The 18,977-nt window shown below is 50.1% G+C and overlaps 1 protein-coding gene across 1 annotated transcript in view; it reads right to left on the bottom strand.

Annotated features, from left to right (window-relative positions):
- The window catches only part of MYLK3 (myosin light chain kinase 3), a 35,678-nt gene that overhangs the window by 6,686 nt on the left and 10,015 nt on the right, over positions 1-18,977 (bottom strand). Inside the window, exons 4-9 of the mRNA XM_055342116.1 lie at positions 16,845-17,275; positions 14,858-14,963; positions 14,269-14,362; positions 13,770-13,879; positions 12,688-12,829; positions 5,047-5,117 (exon numbers count right to left, since the gene is read on the bottom strand). Coding sequence (XP_055198091.1) covers positions 5,047-5,117; positions 12,688-12,829; positions 13,770-13,879; positions 14,269-14,362; positions 14,858-14,963; positions 16,845-17,275 — 954 coding nt within the window. The remainder of the gene's footprint in view (positions 1-5,046; positions 5,118-12,687; positions 12,830-13,769; positions 13,880-14,268; positions 14,363-14,857; positions 14,964-16,844; positions 17,276-18,977) is intronic.

The following is an 18,977-nucleotide window of genomic DNA, read 5'->3' as shown; positions in this document are numbered from 1 at the left end:
TGAAAAGACATAGAGGAAACAAGTCCACAGTACTAAGTGAAAGAAGCCAGCCTGGGTGGGCTGCATACTGTAATGGTTCCAACTACATGTCGTTCCAGAAAAGGCAAAGCCATGGAGACCTAAAAAGATCAGCACTTGCCAGGGGTTGGAGTGGGAAGAGCAAAGGAGAGATACACGGGGCGAAAAGAGGATTTGTAGGACTTAAAAATACTCTGTATGGCACGGCACCATCGATGAACACCCGTCATGATACTTTTGTCCAAACCCATAGAGTGTCCAACACCAAGAGCGAACGGTAAAGTATGGACTTTCGAGTGATAGTGTCAGTGTAGGTTCATCAACGGTGACAAATATAACCCTGGTCAGGGAGGCATGACAGGGGTCAAGGGGCACATGGAAAATCTCTGTACCTTCCCCTCAATTTCACTGTGAACCTAAGATGGCTCTAAAAAAAAAAATAGTAAAGTATTAATTTATAAAATGTAATGGGCACTTCTGATTGGCCAGGCTAAAAGTTTTACATATATAATCTCTTCTCGTTCTCACAACAGCCCCGTGAAGTCTGTAAGATTACTGTCCCCATCTTGCAGATACGGCAACTGAGAATAAAATGAATATTTTGCCAATGTGCCCTGCTTCCCTTAAACCAAGGAGGCGACTGGTCAAAGAGTTTTCTCTTCGAAATTTGCCGAGAGCCAGGTCAATGCAGCCCTCGGGCAACACGGCCCATATTCTCCCAGTGGAAGAGCTGCAAGGGTCGTCTTGGTGGCCTTACGTGGGGAGCAGGGGGTGGGAGGAGAGCGGGAACCCTCTGGCAACACGCCGCTGCCCTCTGACCACTGACCCAGGGCCAAGGAGCAGAGCTGAGAGGGACAGCTCGCCCCAGAGCACGCAGCCTGCGAGGCCCTGACGAGTCCCAGGGAAGCCGCAATGTCCTCCAGCACCTCAGGGCCAAGAATAAGAAGAGGGCGAAACAGTATTTGATTCATCATGTGGGGAAAAACCTTTGTTAAATAAATGGATGCAGAGGCTTTGATGAAGATCTTCATTTGGGTTTTGTTGTAAAATAGTGTGTTGTTTTCTTTTGAAAAGGTGCAAAATATCTATCACTACTGACAGGATGTTAATGTTTGGGAAGAAATGAAAACTGGTTTGTTTCGAATACGAGCGCGGATACGCCCGTTCCAGCAAATGTGTCTGCAGCTGTGAGGTGGGCAGGGCTTTGTGATATAAATGTACGTTTTCAGGGTATACTCTCACTTCTAAAATGCATGTTTTGTTTCACAACTAAAGATCTGAAACTTCTCCATCCCCTGTAAATGAAGAAAAAAGAGAAGACCTGGAAGGCACATTCGCGGGCCTGGGCGGTGTTTCCCTGCTTCATCCTGCCCCGCAGGCGCATCCTGATCCGGGACTGCAGCTCACTGCACCTGCGGCAGCATATGTTGCCCTCCCGTGGATGCTGGGCTTGGCCGCCAGGGCTGTGTGGGGAGCGACAGTGGGCCCAGCCTAGCCTGTGCTGTCACTCCCCTGCCATCACCATGAGGAGAGGATGCGCGGAGCAGACCTGTCCTCACTGACCCGCATCTTGGATCCAAGCCCACGTCAGCTCAGTGAATGGGAACCAGTGATTCCCAACCAGTGGCACTTGGGTAAGTATGGAACAACCAGCTGTCTGATTAGAGCCTGACTGGCAGCAGGGGCCACTTTCAGTGGTGTAAATACTGATTTCACCACGGCTCATTTCAAACCCCCATCATGACGCCACTGAACGCGGAGTCGGGAAGAGATGTGCCCACAGGCGCGCCATTCCACGGCCTTCCGCTGTACGGGTACAACAGGCGCAGGTAACTTCAGGAGCAAAAGTAGCAGCAAGGATTTTAACATTTGAAAATGTGATCTTTGTTTTTATTTTATTTTTTAAAAGATTTTATTTATTCATGAGAAACACAGAGAGAGGCAGAGACACAGGCAGAGGGAGAAGCAGGCTGCCCATGGGAGCCCAATGTGGGACCCGATCCCGGGTCCCCAGGATCACGCCTTGAGCCGAAGGCAGGTGCTCAACCGCTGAGCCACCGGGCTGCCTCTGATCTTTGTTTTTAATATAATTTCTTTAATTGTAAGTTTATACAATTTTAATTTTTAATCAGTGGTGTGTTTTGACAACTGTTTACAAGGCTGCCTATCATGAGCGGCTATGAGGTGGGTCCAGCATACCAGTCCCCCAGCTGGGTCGCAGACGTGGAGATGAGAATAGATGACTGTCGAGCCTCTGCCATCTGGGGTGGTTCATTACACAGCAGTACTGTGGCAGGACCCAACCCCACAGCTCTGCCAAAATAGCCACCGAGACCCCGACTCTAAATTCCTAGCGTAAGGCCCTCTGTGATCATAGGGTCACATATGGGGTTGCAGCCCCACAGCAACCGGCGTGGGCACCTCCTCGCCCTGCCAAAGCATCTGATGAAATGGGGCTTGGATTCCAATCTGAGCACCCGACTGGCAGTCAGGAAGCACAACCCTGCACCCCAAATTCTGGAGACCAATCTCAAAGAAGATCCTTCCCATTCCAGCCCCATCCTTGACCCTGACCTTCCCATTCCAGCCCCATCCTTGACATCCTTGACATGTCCCTATTTATTTTTTATTTTTTGACATGTCCCTATTTAGACCCACGATGGCTCTCACTGCCCCACCCAGTGTGGTGCTGGTCCCTCCTGCTGGAGGTCAGGGCCCCTGAAGACCTGCAGGTCTCCCGTGTGACTGGAGGCCCTACACCCACTGCAAGTCTCCGCTGCTCCTAATGGCTGCACCCAGAAATACGCCTTCGCTTTCTACAGTGTGTATTATAGGGCGCAGCTGGCTTTTCCTCCCTCTTTACATTTAATTCTTCGGGGTATAAAACAGGCTCTTCCCCTCCCCCCAGCCCCCGCACATTCCCCCAAGAGTCTTCCTCTCTGACTGCCTCATGCTCCCCAGGGAGCGGACCGATGTGGCAAATCCCACTTTGCCAAATGATCCTTCTGCCGAGGCCAGTCTGCCAGGCTGCTGCGGGTGTTTCTGATGTTTTCCTTTTGCCTCCCGGCTGCAGCCCGAGCAGGCAGCCCGCCCGTGGGATGGGCTCCTGAGCGACCCGAGCGCCACCTGCACCTGCACCTGCCTGGCCGCGGACCGTGGGCGGCCTTCCTGCCGATGCGGTTCCGCGCTTGTTTTCTGCCCCGGACCCATCAGCAAAATCACCGCCACTAACGCCTGTGACCAGGTGAGCAAATTCAGGAGAGTCGGGGGTGGACCTTGACCGCGAGGCCCCTCTCACGCCCCAGGTCACACTGCGCGGCCTGGGGCAACGTCCGGCTCCCTGTTAGCCCCCCTCCTCCCTGCGCCCTCTTCCCTCAATCCCCCCCAGAGCCTGCGTCCCCTAGGACACCCCCTCCCCGCTCCCATCCTGCCCCCCAGTCTGCCCCCCAGGCTGCTGGGCCCTCCTTCCCAGACTCCGAGCCCCCGCTGCTAACTCTGCCTGAATCCGGTTTGTCACTGTACATGCTCCTCTGGCGATTGGACATCTGGGGTGGGGGTGCTCCACACGCCCTGGGGAGGCTGCGCATTCGGGGGGAACAGAATTGGCCGCTGCCTGAACGTTGCCCCCTGGAAGGGCGGAGAAGTCTGGGCTGGGGCCCCAGTGGCTCAGCGGGGGAGCATCTGCCTTGGGCTCAGGCCGTGACCCCGGTTCCCCGCGGGGAGCCTGCTTCTCCCTCTCCTCTGCCTCTCTCTCTGTCTCACAAATAAGTAAATAAAAACTTTAAAAAAATAGTCTTAGCCGTTACAGGGCTTTGTGGCCTCCAGAGGTGCAGGCACATAGAACTTCAGCTGCATGTAGGACACAGGACAGACACAAAGGACCTCTGCGGCACTAAGCTTCATGGGGAGGGGCCCGCGGTGAGGGGAGAAATGTCCACAAAGGCTCTTTGGAAAGTGATAACAGAGACTTTGTTCTAGCATATAGGACATGCAAGTGTAGAGGATGTGGCCAAACCTTATAAGACATTATTTAGGAAAACATTAAGCAATTTTTTACATTATGGATTGAATGTGATTTTTGAAGCATTTGGGTTGGGGGGTTTGGTATCGTTCCTGAAAAACCAGCCACTGGGTGATGGGGACCCCGAAGGTCAGTAGGGTTATATACACTTCCCTCTGCCGTTACTCTCATGACCTCACCTTTGGCCTCCCATCCTTAATGTGGACATTGGAAATGCATCTTTTACCCCTACAGAGAGGTAAGTACATTTACCACTTCACCCCATGGGAGAGGGACCCAGGAAGACGCTCTGTGGTTTTGATTACTGTTTCTGGGAGGCAGGTCTGGACACCAGAGGCTGAGTGGCTCTGTCTCCCTGGGACAAGGCTTTGCTTTCTTCCCTTGTGGATGGAGTGGAGGACACCGTTAGTCTTATAAGGCGACAAAGACAACTTCTTTGGGGAAAATGACCACCAGGGTGACAGAAAATTTGAAGAGCTGAAAATTCAGCTGTAGTGTAGGAGACCCACCTAGAAAATATGTGATTCTCAGAGAAATGTCATTCTCGGTGGAAACAGAATTCTGGAGAAAGCCTGGAGGATGGACATACAACTACCCCTGTTTGTAGACTGTGGCTATAAGGCAGAAGTCCTTGCTTCTCCTTGACAGGCTGTGGGATTAATTGTATTTCAAACCTCGTCTGAGCAGGGAGGATGTGACAGTTCAAAGAGCACCACTGCGTGGGCGTCCTCAGACCCAGTCTGTCCCCACCCCAGCCCTGGAGCCAGGGTGTGCCGAGCTATGTGACATCTAGCACCGTCCCTGCCCCTAGAAGCCTGCAGAGTCTGCAGCGTGAAGCCACCCCAGTCCCCAGGGTCCTCTGAGGCCTGTCTGCATACGCAAAGGCTACCAGCTGCTCCGTGACAGAGCATCCTGTGTCAGTCCCAAACCCAAGGATTGGCACATCCAAGACAGTCACAAGGGGTCCCCGAGGAGTTTTGTCAAAGTGCCAGATACAATCCTCTTACCTTCTGGCCAGCCCGAAGTCAATGATCTTAATTTGATGTCCTGTCTGATTGACACACAGTATGTTCTCCGGCTGGGAAAGAGAGAGACATGTGCTTAGCTCAACCGGCAGCCAAGGTGTGCACCTGCCACACTTCTGTCAATAGGCCGCAGTTTCCCAGCCTCCAGGAGAGCCAAGGGGACAGGACAGTCCTACAGGGATACGTAGATCATAAACGGGAGGAAGGGGGGCCTGAGACAACAGGGAGTGGCATGGCCTGTAGAGAATGGGGGCACTTCTGGCATGTGTAAAGCAGCTCTGGCCAGTGATCACCACACGGAATGCAGGCCCGGTTGTTCGAGAGAAGCCAGACTACAGATTTTTATGTAAAATTCCATGCTTTTATTTTATTTTTTTAAATTATTTATTTATTTATTTATGATAGTCCCATAGAGACAGAGAGAGGCAGAGACATAGGCAGAGGGAGAAGCAGGCTCCATGCACCGGGAGCCCGACATGGGATTCGATCCCGGGTCTCCAGGATCGCGCCCTGGGCCAAAGGCAGGCGCCAAACCACTGCGCCACCCAGGGATCCCAAATTCCATGCTTTTAAATATTGACAACCAAATGTAAACATACGTCCCATGTGCAGGAGTCAAACAGAACATCCCTGTGATGTAGACTTGGCCCACAAGCTGCTTGTGGGAGACTGTCGGCTTGGGGTCATGGTTCCGAACGTCGGCTGTGCATTAGAATGATCAGGGGAGCTCTAAGGTCCCGATGTCCAGGCCCATGACAGCAGAATCTCGGGGGTGGGAACCAAAGCTTCAGGAGTCTGGTCAGGAGATCAGAGCTCTCAATGTCAATCCCCCATTTTGTGATGACAGCGGTGACCCAAGGGATGGAGGTGGTGGTCCTGACACGCTTCTCCTCTAAGTTCTTCAGATTAGCTCGGTCGCCTGGGGGAGCCTGGCACGATGCTTGCTTCTCGAGCCAAACAAATTTGGATGGGGTTGGGGTGGATGCACATGGAGGGTTTACGGTAGAAAAGCCTTGGAGACCGAGGCCTAGCACCTGAGGTCTAGGGGTCTATTATCTGCATCCATGGCCCTGGGCCAGTCCCTTCTCTTTCCTCAGTGTTTCCACCTGTGCAATGGGAGTAATAACGACTTCCTGCCTTCCTCCTGGGAGGGTATAAGGATCGAGTCACACATATGCTGCTAAATACCGTACAGCTTTCAAAGCAAATGTCGGTACTATTCTCCCAACAGGAGGCTTTATTGTTATTTATGTTATAATGGAGTCATCCAGCTCCTCAGGTAAGAGCAGGAGAATGGGGATTCGAAGTCTCCATATCTTCTCTATAAGGTCTAGAGCAACACTATCCCATGGAAATATAATGTGAACTACATCTATAATTAAAAATTTTCTAGCAGCTACAGTAAAACGGTAAAAAGAAATAAATGAAAAAAAAGAAATAAATGAACTTAATTTTTATAATAGCATTATTGAAAATAAATAATAATATAAAATTCATTTTAAAGTATATAATTCTGTGGATTTTATTTATTTTTTAATTTTGTGGATTTTAATATATTCACAGTTATGTAATGATCATCACTATCTAATTTTAGAACATTTTTCAGTCACTCTCCATCCTTTCCCTAAATCTTGTAACCAATAATGTATTTTCTGTCTCTTTCAATTTACCTGTTCTGGTCATTTCATATAAATGAATCCTACAAATGCCGGCCTTTTGCATTTGCCTTCTTTCATTTAGCATAATATCCTTAGGGTTTATCTATATTGTACTATGTATCAGTACCTCCCTCATTCCTTTTCACAGCTGAAAATTATTCCATTGTATGGATATACCATCTTTGTGCACCTATTCATCTGTTAGTGAATATTCAGGTTGTTTTTACTTTGGAGCTATTATGCACAATGCTGCTAAGAACACTTACGTACAAGTTTTAGTGTTGACTTATGTTTTCAATTCTCTTGAGTACATACCTAGAGGTAAAATCACTGGGTCATGTGGTAAGTCTGCATTTAACATTTTAGGATCCGGGGATCCCTGGGTGGCTCAGCGGTTTAGCGCCTGCCTTTGGCCCAGGGCGCGATCCTGGAGTCCCGGGATTGAGTCCTCCCTGCATGGAGACTGCTTCTCCCTCTGCCTGTGTCTCTGCCTCTCTATCTCTGTATATCATGAATAAATAAATAAATCTTAAAAAAAAAAATCTTAGGATCTGCCAAACTGTTTTCTAAAGTGGCTGCTCGGGCAGCCCAGGTGGCTCAGTGGTTTAGCGCCACCTTCAGCCCAGGGTGTGATCCTGGAGACCCGGGATCGAGTCCCACGTCAGGCTCCCTGCATGGAGACTGTTTCTCCCTCTGCCTGTGTCTCTGCCCCTCTCTGTGTCTCTCATGAATAAATAAATAAAAATCTTTAAAAAAAAGATTAAAAAAATAAAGTGGGTGCTCAATTTTACAATCCCATCAGAAATGTATGAGTTCCAGTTTTATTATTTGAAGAATTTATTTATTCATGAGAGACACACAGAGAGAGGCAGAGACACAGGCAGAGGAAGAAGCAGGCTCCCTGCGGGGAGCCCGATGCTGGACCCCAGGACCCTGGGGTCACACCCTGAGCCAAAGGCAGATGCTCAACTGCTGAGCCCCTCAGGTGTCCCCGTCATTTTTATTTATTTTAACTTTGTCTAATGCGTGTGAAATAGTATCTCACTGCAGTTTTTATTTGCATTTCTCCAATGACTAATGATGTTGCTAATCTTTTCATATGCTTATTGTCCATTTGTATATCTTTATTGGATAAATGTCTTTTCAAATCCTTCGCCTATTCAAAAATTTGCCTTTCAATTTTTGAGTTGTAAGATTTCTTTACATATTATAGATATAAGTCCCTTATCATATATATTGTTTGGAAATATTTCTCCCATCCTATGGCTATCATTTCATTTTCACAATGATATCCTTTGAAGCCTAAAGGTTTTTAATTTTGATAAAGTCTAATTTATCTATTTTTCTTTTCTAGCTTTTGCTTTGAGTCATGCCCAAGAAATCATTGCCTAGTAATCCAAGGTCACAAAGATTTACTCCTATGTTTTCTTCTAAGAATTTTATAATTTTAGGTCTTACATTTAAGTCTACACTCCATTTAAAGTTAATTTTTGGTTATAGTATGAGTATATGCTTTTGCATGTGGGTATCAAGCTTGGTGTCCATTGAAAAGATTATTCTCTCTTCATTGAATTGTCATGGCACAGTTATCAAAAAATCAACATCCTACAAATATAAGGGTTTGGTTTTGGACTCTCAACTGTATGCCATCGAGCTATCTATTCATCCTCATACACATAACTCATTGTTTTGATTTCTGTAGCTTAGTTGTAAATTTTGAAATTGGGAAATGTGTGTCCTTCAGCTTTGCTCTTTTTCTTTCTTTCTTTTTTTAAAATTTATTTATTCATGAGAGACGCAGAGAGAGAAAGAGAGAAGCAGGGAGAGAAGCAGGCTTCATGCAGCAAGTCCAGCGTGGGACTCGATTCCAGGCCTCCAGGATCACACCCTGGGCTGAAGGTGGCGCTAAACCACTAAGCCACAGAGGCTGCCCTGCTCTTCTTTTTCAAGATTGTTTTTGCTATTCTGCATCCCCTAAATTTCCATCTGGATTTTAGGATCAATGCATTAATTTCTGTAAAGAAGCTAGCTGCAATATTGATGGAGATTGTGTTCAATCTGTAGATCAATTATTGCCATCTTAACAAAAATTAAGTCTTCCAATCCATGACCATGGGCTATGCTTCCATTTATAGGTCTTCTTTAGATTCTTTTAATAATGTTCTGTGGCTTTAAGAACATAAGTCTTGCACTTCATCTGTTAAATTTATTCCTGCATATTTTATTCTTTTTGATATTTCAGTAGCACCCCCCTATTCATGGGAGATACATTCCAAGACCCCTAGTAGATGCCTGAAACCACAGATAGTACCAAACCTTATTATATATGCTATGTTTCTTCCTATATATACATTCCTATGATTACTTATAAATAACTTATAAATTAGGCACAGTAAGAGATTAACAACTAATAACAAAACAATTATAAAATATATATACAGCAGTGTCCACAATAGCCAAACTGTGGAAGGAGCCCCAGTGTCCATTGAAAGATGATGGATAAAGAAGATGTGTTTTTTGTATACAATGGAATATTCCTCAGCCATTAGAAATAACAAATACCCACCTTTTGCTTCAATGTGGATGGAACTGGAGGGTATTACGCTGAGTGAAGTAAGTCAATCGGAGAAGGACAAACATTATATGGTCTCATTCATTTGGGGAATATAAAAACATAGTGAAAGGGAATAAAGGGGAAAGGAGGAAAAATGAGTGGGGGATATCAGAAAGGGAGACAGAACATAAAGACTCCTAACTCTGGGAAACAAACTGGGGGTGGGTGGGTGGAAGGGGAGGTGGGCAGGGGGTGGAGGTGACTGGGTGATGGGCACTGAGGGGGGCACTTGATGGGATGAGCACTGGGTGTTATTCTATATGTTGGCAATATATGTTCAAATTGAACACCAATAAAAAATAAATTTATATAAAAAATAAAATAAAATATACTATAATAAAAATTATGGGAATGTGGCCTCTCAAAATATTTTATTCTACTATGTTCAGGCTTCTACTTGGGATGACAGGAAATGACAAAATGCCCAGTGATGCAGAGTGAGGTGAATAATGTAGGAATCGTGCTTTAGTGTTAGGCTACTACTGACCTTCTAACCGTACATCAGAAGGCAGATCATCTGTTTCTGAACTGTGGCCAACCACAAGTTACTGAAACCATGGAAAAGGAAACCAAGAGGGAGGACTCTTCTATTGTAAATGGACTCTTCTTAATTTTATTTACATATTATTAATTACTAGGTATAGAACTACAAGTGATACACATTTGTCTTATATCTTTAACCTTGCTGAACTCACTTATTTGTTCTAATAGTTTTCCCTCCAACTCCTCAACATTTTCTATATGCAAGATCATGTCATCTGAGAATGGAGTTTTACTTCTGCTTTTCCAATCTGTATGCCTTTTACTTCTTTTCTTGCCTAACTGTCCTAATTAGAACATCAAGTACAGTGTTTAATAGCAGCGGCAAGAGCAGGCATCCTTGTTTTGTCCCTGATCTTAAGGAGAGAGCACTCAACTTTTTGCCATTATGTATAATGTTAGCTGTGGGTTTTCCATACATGGCCTTTATCAAGTTGAAGAAGTTTCTTCTGCACTTACTTTGTTTACTGTTTTCATCATGAAAAGTTGTCTGACATCGTCAAGTCTTTTTTCTGCATCTATTGAAATGATCATGTGATTTTGTTCTATATTCTATTGATATGGCATATTACATTGATTGATTTTCATATGTTAAGCCAACCTTGCATTCTTAGGATAAATCCTACTTTGTTATATGTATAATCCTTTTTACATGTTGTTGTATTCAGTTTGCGCATATCTTATTGAGAATAATCACAAAGATTATTGATCTTGCCAACCAATCAAGTTTTGGTTTCACTGATTTTCTCTATTGTTTATTCTCTGTTTCATTTATTTCTGCTCTACTCTTTATTATCTCCTTTCTTCTGCTGCTTTGAGTTTAACTTGTTCTACTTTGTGGGATCTTAGATTACTGATTCGAGATATTTCTTCTTGTTTAATACTGGGGTTTGCAACAAATTTCCTCCTGGGTTAAATGCATCCCATAAGTTCTAGTATATTGTGTTCTCATTTTCATTCATCTTAAAGTATTTTCTAAAACTTAACTCCATAATATATTTCATGTAACCCAATATGCCCAATATTTTATCATTTCAATAGGTTATCAATATGAAAAACATTGAGATATTTTCCATTCTTTTTTTATATTAAGACTTAGAAATCTAGCATGTATTTTATATTTACAACACATCTCAACTCAGATACTAAATTTTCATCAGAAATATTTTAGATGTATTTAGATTTCATGAAATTTATAGTTGAAAAGTAAATTCACATATTGAAGTCACTCCAAATATACTTAAAAGTATGCTAATAACCACAGTGTCAGTTTTTAAATTTAAATAAATTAAAATTAATAAGATTTAAAATTCAGTTCCTCAGTCACACTAGCCACATTTCAGGTGTTTAATAGCCACATGTGGGCTTGTGGTTATTGTACTAAACAGTAGCTCTGGGGCTCTTTCTCCATGTTTAAATCATATAACACCTCTAAGAGGTAGATGCTGATTCCCCATTTTGCAATCGATGAGCTTATGCAAGATCAATCAGTAAGATCAAGGAATTTACCCAAGATCTCATGGCCAGAAAGGGACTAAACCACCACATGCCCTGTTCCTGGCTGGGAAATGGGCCTTAGTAATGATTATCTCCTGCTGCAGAGACACAAGGATTGCCCCAAAGGCTGGTCTTTGACCCAGGACCACAGAGCAGAAGCCTGAGTTTTCCCTAACAGCCAAGCTCACAGAGCAGCTTGTCCAGAAGCTCTGGAATCAGTTCTAGTGATCTAGGAAGCCTGAGGCCAATTCCCTACCATCTCCATCATTTTTCCCAGTACTCCAACCATACAGTCTGAAGTCAATCAGAAAAGATGCTCAGAAGAAGTGATGGACACCCACACAGGTCTGTCCAACCTACTGCACACCTCCTGTGGGAAGCCACTGAAATTCCTGGAAGGTGTTATAGAGAAACACCTTCCTGTTGGCCCAGCAGAGTGGGAAACCACAGAAACAGGCACCATGTACCAAGTCCTGACTACCAGCCAGGCACTGCACCCAGCGCATGGCACTCCTAAGACCATCCTAGTAGACAAAAGAGAGTGTAATGCATTCATTCAATGCAATATCACATGGCCCTTAAAGAGAATGAGAAAAGATGTCCACGATGTACTGTTAACTAAAAAAAGGTAAGTTTAAAAACAAGATGTGTAGCATGAGCACCTGTGTGTGTATCATGCCAAACTGCTAATAGAGAAGACCTCTTAGCATGGAGACTGGATGGGAAGAACTTTCACTCTGTACTTTATATATTTATATTATTTATATTTGTCTATGTCTATATTTGTTATGTTTCTATTTTAATTTTTTAAATGAATCTTAAAATGTTTTATTTAAATTCTAGCTAGCTAACATACAGTGTAATATTAGTTTCAGGTATACGATTTAGTGATTCAGCACTTACATACAATACCCAGCGCTCATACAAGTGCCCTCCTTAATTCCTATCATCTGTTTACCTCACCGCACCCCCCCATCTCCCCTCCCCTCTGGTAACCATCAGTTCAATCTCCATAATTAAAGCATCTGTTTCTTGGTTTCTCTATCTCACTCAAGATATTTTTAAAGAAAAGAAGGTCATCGTATCATTTAATCTTCAAATAACACTGAAAGAGGTACGATTATCCACATTTTACAGATGAGAGAACTGAGGCTCAGAGAGCCAGCATGACTCATTTACTCCGGAACTAGGAGATGGCAGAGAGCCAGGAATGCAAGCCAAGATCGTCTGTTGATAGAGCTCTTAAGGTAAGAGAGTAGCAGACGCTCAGGAGCCCTGGGGGCCAACCCACCACATGCCCAGGTGGAGCCTGACCTTGAGGTCCAGGTGCAGGATGTAGTGTTGATGGAGGTAATGCACACCCTCACAGATCTGCTTGGTGAACAAGATCACATCCAGTTCGGTCAGCTGGTATTTCTCCTCTGTGATCCGGTCAAAGAGTTCACCCCCGTCCACGCTGCCAGGGCAAAGAGAGGCAGGCACTGACCTAAGTGAGGCTCTCGGAGGACTTGTCCACTCTTATCACCAAGAGTCTAGGGAGGCCAACCCAGAAAACCTGAGGATGCCACTGCCCTCTAGGTCTTATGGAGATATTTGTTCTGGTCTGTTCTCAGCTCAGCTCAGAGTGCAGGTGGTAAAAAGGAATCAATGGGCCAAAGGGACGACTGGGGATTGTTTTCAGTGTTGATAATCCAGGCTCACTCTGGATACTCTGGGCCAAGATTATAAACTCATTTGCCTACAGGGGCCAATTAGCACCTACATGGCAAGAATTCAAAATGGGGAAATAAGACCAGATGTGAGACAAACGTTTTTGTGAAATACAGCCCTTCGTCTATCTCTTGTTTTTCCAGTCTTGGTTGCGACATGACAGGACAAATCTTACCAGAAGGAAAATAGCAACACAAGCACAAAAATAAATAAATAAATGGCCTCTGGGCCCCCATCCTCAGCTTCGGGGTAGTTGGGAATGGTGGGGACTGTGGCAAATGGGAGACTGGTTGCCTGGTCTACAGTCATCCAATAGGAGCTCCAGCACCGTTTCCAGCTGGAAATGCAGCTCCAGCATTACTAGATCTTTCACATTTTTTTTTTAAAGCAAGATATCTGGGTTTCAGTGTGGAAATCTCCCAATTTCCAATTCTTAACACCTAAATCAAAATCATTAAAAATTGTGTAGGCCAAACTGACACACATGTATAGGTCAGTCAGGTCCACTGCTGGTTTATGACAAATGGCTTTGTCCTCCATGCTCCATACTGGAGGCGATGACATTTCCTAGATGTCGCAGAGAGGGGAAGGGAAAGGGAGAGTGTTGCCTAGAACCACAGGCCCAGGCCCCGGCCCTAAGTCCTGGCCCGCAGACAAGTCACCGCTCCACCTCCCAAGACACTCACTACTCCATGACGAGGGTAAAGCTGTTCTTGCTCTCAAAGGCGTCATAGAGCTGGATCAGGTTCACATGGCTGAGCTGGTTCATGATGTTGACCTCATTCTTCACGTCCTCCTTGCGGAGTCAGACGGGAGAGGAGTTTCCAAGAAATGGGTCAGGAAGATGAGCCAGCTGTGCCGCCCAAGACACGTGCATGCCCACATCCTCCTTTCCTGCTCTCACCTCAGTCTCCAACTCACCACCCAAACCAAGTTCTCACAACAGAAAGGACCGTAGGTCATCCCACCCTCCTACAGATAGGGAACCTCAGGCCCAAAGAAGGAAGGCTGGAGGTCCAGAGGGACCCTGTTGCCCAGAGTGTGGGAGTCATGGAAAAGAGGCAGGGAAGCTGGCAGGGTTCCTGAGCAGCATGCAGGGGCCTAGGGTAGCTTGGGGCCAGGAGACAAGTACAGGAGCCCTGAACTTGGCCTGAGATCCCGGCTGGCCCAGGGCAGATGCCTCACCCGGTCCTTGGCACTCTTCACTTTGATGATCTTGGCTGCCAGTGAGAGGCCTGTGGACTTCTCCGTGCACCTGTGCACCTGGCCAAACCGGCCCCTGCAGAGACACGACGGTATGGCAGGCTGAGAGCCCCGCAGGCCCCCTCCATACATGGTGGGCCGTCCTGCACCCTGGGCTTCCTGGTCCTGCCCTTGGTTCCTAAACACCGTGGAGAGTACCCTGCACCCTGGAGGTGCTATAGTCATCACCCACACCACACGGGTTATCCTGAAACCTAGAGAGGACCTTCTTCACCCTATCATAAGTGGTCTATCCTGCACCCCAGGGACTGTCCCCCTCACTCCACACCACCCAGATGGCCCTACCACCTCCAGGGCGCGGTCCCATGCCCACACTGTGTGGGCCTCCTGCACTCACCCACTCTCTGTGGACTATCCTGTCACCTGCATGCCGTGCCGTGTGTCCCACTCCTGGCCTCGGCTCCTGATCGACCCCTTCCTGAGAGCTTCCAGCAGCATGCCAGGTCAGGTCTCCAGGGGTCTCTGCCCCCCACCCCGCCCCTGCCCCTCATCGAGGTGGAAGCCCACCTACCCTCCCAGGACGTCATGCTGGCACACTGTGTAACCTGCCGCCGTTGATGTCTCCTTGACGCTCACCACCCGGTGTTCAAAAGGGGCTGGTGGGGCTGGGCTGTCATCTGTTCGGAGACAGTAGCCTGTGAGCCCCCTGAGCACAGTCCGCCCCTCTCAGCCGCCCGCTTGGTCCTCCCCAAGGGTCACCTCACGGGAGTCACCCACGCGGCGGGGGGGCAAGCTGAATTCAGAGAGGTGAGGTCCCTGGCCCAACGGCCACAGCGAGGCAGTGACAGACGGACAAACCCACGTGTCCCATCACCTCCAATGGTGCTCTTGGCAAGATGGACAATTATACCCAGTCTGTTCCCTGAAGTTGAGAGGGGACCCAGGTGGATCCGTGCAGCCCGCAGGAAACACGAGGCTCACTCGAGCAGGACCATCAAGCAGAATTTCATGACGGGACTCTGCAGGTAGAGGCAGGGCTGCGATCCCACCAGGGCTGGGTGCAGGGCGACGGATGGAGGATCGAGTGCCCCCCCCCCCCCCGCTCTGCTTTGCACTCTCTCACGTCCTGACGGGGCGAGCAGCCCGCGAGGTAGCCCTAGAGGGTCAGCTTGGGGACGCTGGCCTGGAGGGGGCAGGACACCAGCACTTGGAAAGATAAAAATAGTCTAAGTTTTTTGGAAAAATCTTGCTCTCCAGAGGTGTATGAGCCTAGAAATGGTGCACAAAACAGAGTAAAGGAATAAAGCAGCCACAACGACCGAAACTGCTCTATGTATTAGGGCCTGGGAGACTGGCGGGAAGTCGGTGGCTTGGGTTGGGTTTTTCTGGGCTTGTCATGGTCACTCGGCGCTCCACCAGCAGGTGCGGTGAAAATACTGCTATTTTCTCTAAGTTCATCTTAAGAAGAGCAGCTTGTTGCTCCCCAAAGTCGAAGTTTGAATTTGCCTTGAGAGAATATGGCTCGTTCTTTTCTCGTGTCTGCGAGGGCGGACCTGGGCCCCGGGCCCCAAGGGTGACACGTCTGGGCTGCTGCCGCTGCTGTTTTTCTGGAAGCCTGGAAAGGTCAGTGTGTCTCCAGGATTGTGAGTGTGTCTCAAAGATTCCAAATCTAGAGTTGGGCTTGAAGTTTGTTTTTCTGCCCCCTCGGTGCCTTCTGTCCCGAGTGGCTGCCGAGCCACGAGGTTTGCACGCAGGCTTCTGGAACCAGACGGCCCAGGTCGGATCTAGCCGTGTCCACACTGCCTCCGCGGCCCCGGGGGGGTTCCTTAGCCTCTCCTGTTTCCATTCCTGCTGCCCCCCAAGCCTGTGAGGGGCAAGGCCGGCACAAAGCCACCGGCTCGGGCCACAGGCCACCCTCAGTTCACGGCGGCTTCATCACCGCCCCAGGCCCCAGAAGAGACCCCAGAGTCTCAGGCTGGTTTCAGGAATCGAGGTTGGTCTTGGTCCACATTGGGACCAGTCACAGGCGACGAGGGAGCAGTGGGAGATGCCACCAGGACGGGGCCACCGCAAAGCCCAGGAGGGGCAGGGGCCCAGGTCACCTGCAGAACGTGCAGCCCTTGCTCGGGGACTTCCCGAAATTCCAGCAAAGGTGACCTTCACGCCGCACATGGGAAGGGGGCTCAGACCGGAGGGAGGTGGCCCCCGGCGCTGGAGGGATGGACGGCGTTTGCGTGGCTCATGGCGCGGCCAACACCCCGCCCAGCACTTGGTGCTCCTTCTAACGGGGCCTTCCCTGGCTGCACCCCGAGCGACACGGGTGGCGGAGAGCATCCACCCGTCGAGCCCCAGGGCTTCCCCCTCCGTCCGCATGTCACCCCAGCTCAGCCCGTGGCGTCTCGGGGCCTCGCTCTCCACCTCCAGAGGCCTGGCGGGTGGCTCCAGGTCGGGGACTCCCCCAGACCCGTGTCCTCAGTCCCTGGAAGCTGCAGGAAGGCCCCCGGGGAGCAGCCCCCCCCAGCCCGCTGACCTGGGGCGCACAGCGCGGGTTCACTTACCCAGAACCACAGCGCCAGCCTCGGCCCCAGGGGGCCTCCGTCCTGCTCGGCTGCCCAGGTCCCCGGCTGCGCGGTCCTCCCCGGGCTCGGGCTGTCCCGCTGCCGAGCCCTGGTCCTGCGGCCCGTCCGGGGCCCCTGCGTCGCCTCCTCTGGCCCCGCCAGCCCAGCTCGGCCCCCCGGCGGCCTCGGCCCCGGGCGCCTGCTCCCCCTCGGCGTCGCTGCGCTCCCGCGGTGGGGGCCTCCCGCCGGCTCCTCTCGGGGTCTGGCCTGCTGACTTGGTGGCGGGGGCCCGCAGGGGGGGGCCAGGTGGGTCCTGCTCCCCTCGATGGGCCGCAGCTGGGGCCTCCACGGGGGGTGTGGGGCTGAGGCCGGCCGCGCGCGTCACAAGCAGCTCCCCGGGCGTGTCGGTCTCCTGCACGTGGATGGCAAGCCTGGGGCAGGGGAACCCGTGGCCTTGAGAGCAGGGACTTGCAGTCGCCGCGACCCGGTCAAGCGCCCGCCGCCCCCCACGATCATGGGCCCACTGGCCTCAGTTCCTCACCCGGACGAGGGCTCCGTGGGTCGTGATGGAGTAATGTAGATTGTGCTTAGACCCGGCAGAGCCCACCCATGACCCAGGCCCCAGGGAAAGGCTGGCCCCGGACGGGGTCCCGGCTGCCCTTGGGGGCCTGGAGGCCCGAAGTGACCTGGAGGGAAGCCTGGAGGCACCAAACCCTCCCGAGTCCCTGAAACCTCTTCTGCCCAGGAGGCCCGAGCCCGGAGGCAGCACACTGGGCGCCCCCCTCCCTCCCGTAGGCCTCGGTCTTCCTCTCAGTTAAGTGAATAAAGGTGAACCAAGTCAAATATCCCCCTGGAACCCCAGGTGCCACATATTTTATTAATACCAGGCAACTGTGGGCTGCCTGGGTGGCTCGGTGGGTCAAACATCCGCCTCTTGGTGTCAGCTCAGGTCACATCTCGGGTCACATCCCAGGGTCGTGGAATGGAATCGGCTTCAAATACTCTCCCTCTGCCCTCCTCCGCTCTCTCCCTCCCTCCCTCTCTCTCTCTCTCTCTCTCTCTCTCTCTCTCAAACAAGCAAAATCTTGTTAAAAAATCAGGTTCACAGAGTCCTCGGTCCTCATTCCCTGCACCGGGCTACCGGCTCCGGGGGAACCTCCTTCTCCTTCCCCCTTGTGCTCTGTCTCCCTCAAATATATACTAAAATCTTTAAGTTTTTAAATAGAAAAAAAAAATGCTCTGGAGATCACAACAACGACCTGAATATACTTAAGACTTCCGAACCGGACACTTAAACATGGTCGCGTGGGTAAGGTTATGTGAAGTGGTTTTGAACCACGCGGGAAAGAAGTGAGGCTCCTCCGTGGCAGGAAGGGCCCGTCCGAGCCCGCAGGCCCCGTGGGAGCTGCGCCGGCGCCGGCGCCGGCCGCCCCTGCCCGGGAACCTGCCCGGGAACCTGCCCTCCGCCGGCCTCGGCGGGACAGGAGCAGCCCCAGCGGCGGGGAACACGGGGTCAGGCGTCTGGCTGAGGGACGTGGGAGGTGGCAGGAAGGCCGTGGCTGGAGGGGCTTGGGGGGTCAGGTGGCCAAGGTCGCTGCTGCCCCTCGGGCTTCGTGCCCACAGGCCGAGAGAGGGCCCAGATGCTGCTGGGTATCCCAGGCCCTGAGGCCGCAAGGCGGGGTTAGAGCACTGCCAAGGGGTTAGAGCACCGCGTCCGCCCAGCCCGAGGGGGTGGGGGGGCGCTCAGGCCTGGCAACCCCCCTCCACCCCGAGGAAGAGCCGCTGGTGCTCGCTCACGTCCGGGCTGAGGCAGGTGCCTATGCACCAGCTCAGGGCTGAAGGGAGACCTTGCTCCTAGCGCATCCTCTGGGGCCCCCACTGCGTCCACCCGCACCCCTAGGTTCCCTAGTTACAGCCCTGGCCAGGATCCAGGGATGCCTGCCGAGAGCCCCTCCCCTGAGCTGGCTGAGGCCCCACAGACACTTCCTTCTAGAACAGAAGCAGACAGCCGGTCTGGGCTCCTCTGCGGGTCAGCAGCCCTCCCCCCACCCCCCCACCCTCCGCCCGGTCTCGGGAAGGGACGGGCTGTGTTACAGGTAAGGACAACCCAGGGCAGGGGCAGGAGGGCCGCAG

Source organism: Nyctereutes procyonoides, unplaced genomic scaffold (genome assembly GCF_905146905.1).
Source record: "Nyctereutes procyonoides isolate TBG_1078 unplaced genomic scaffold, NYPRO_anot_genome, whole genome shotgun sequence".
Classification (NCBI taxonomy): domain Eukaryota; kingdom Metazoa; phylum Chordata; class Mammalia; order Carnivora; family Canidae; genus Nyctereutes; species Nyctereutes procyonoides.
The sequence above is the reverse complement of the archived record's forward strand: the minus strand, read 5'-3'. Positions and strand labels throughout refer to the sequence as shown.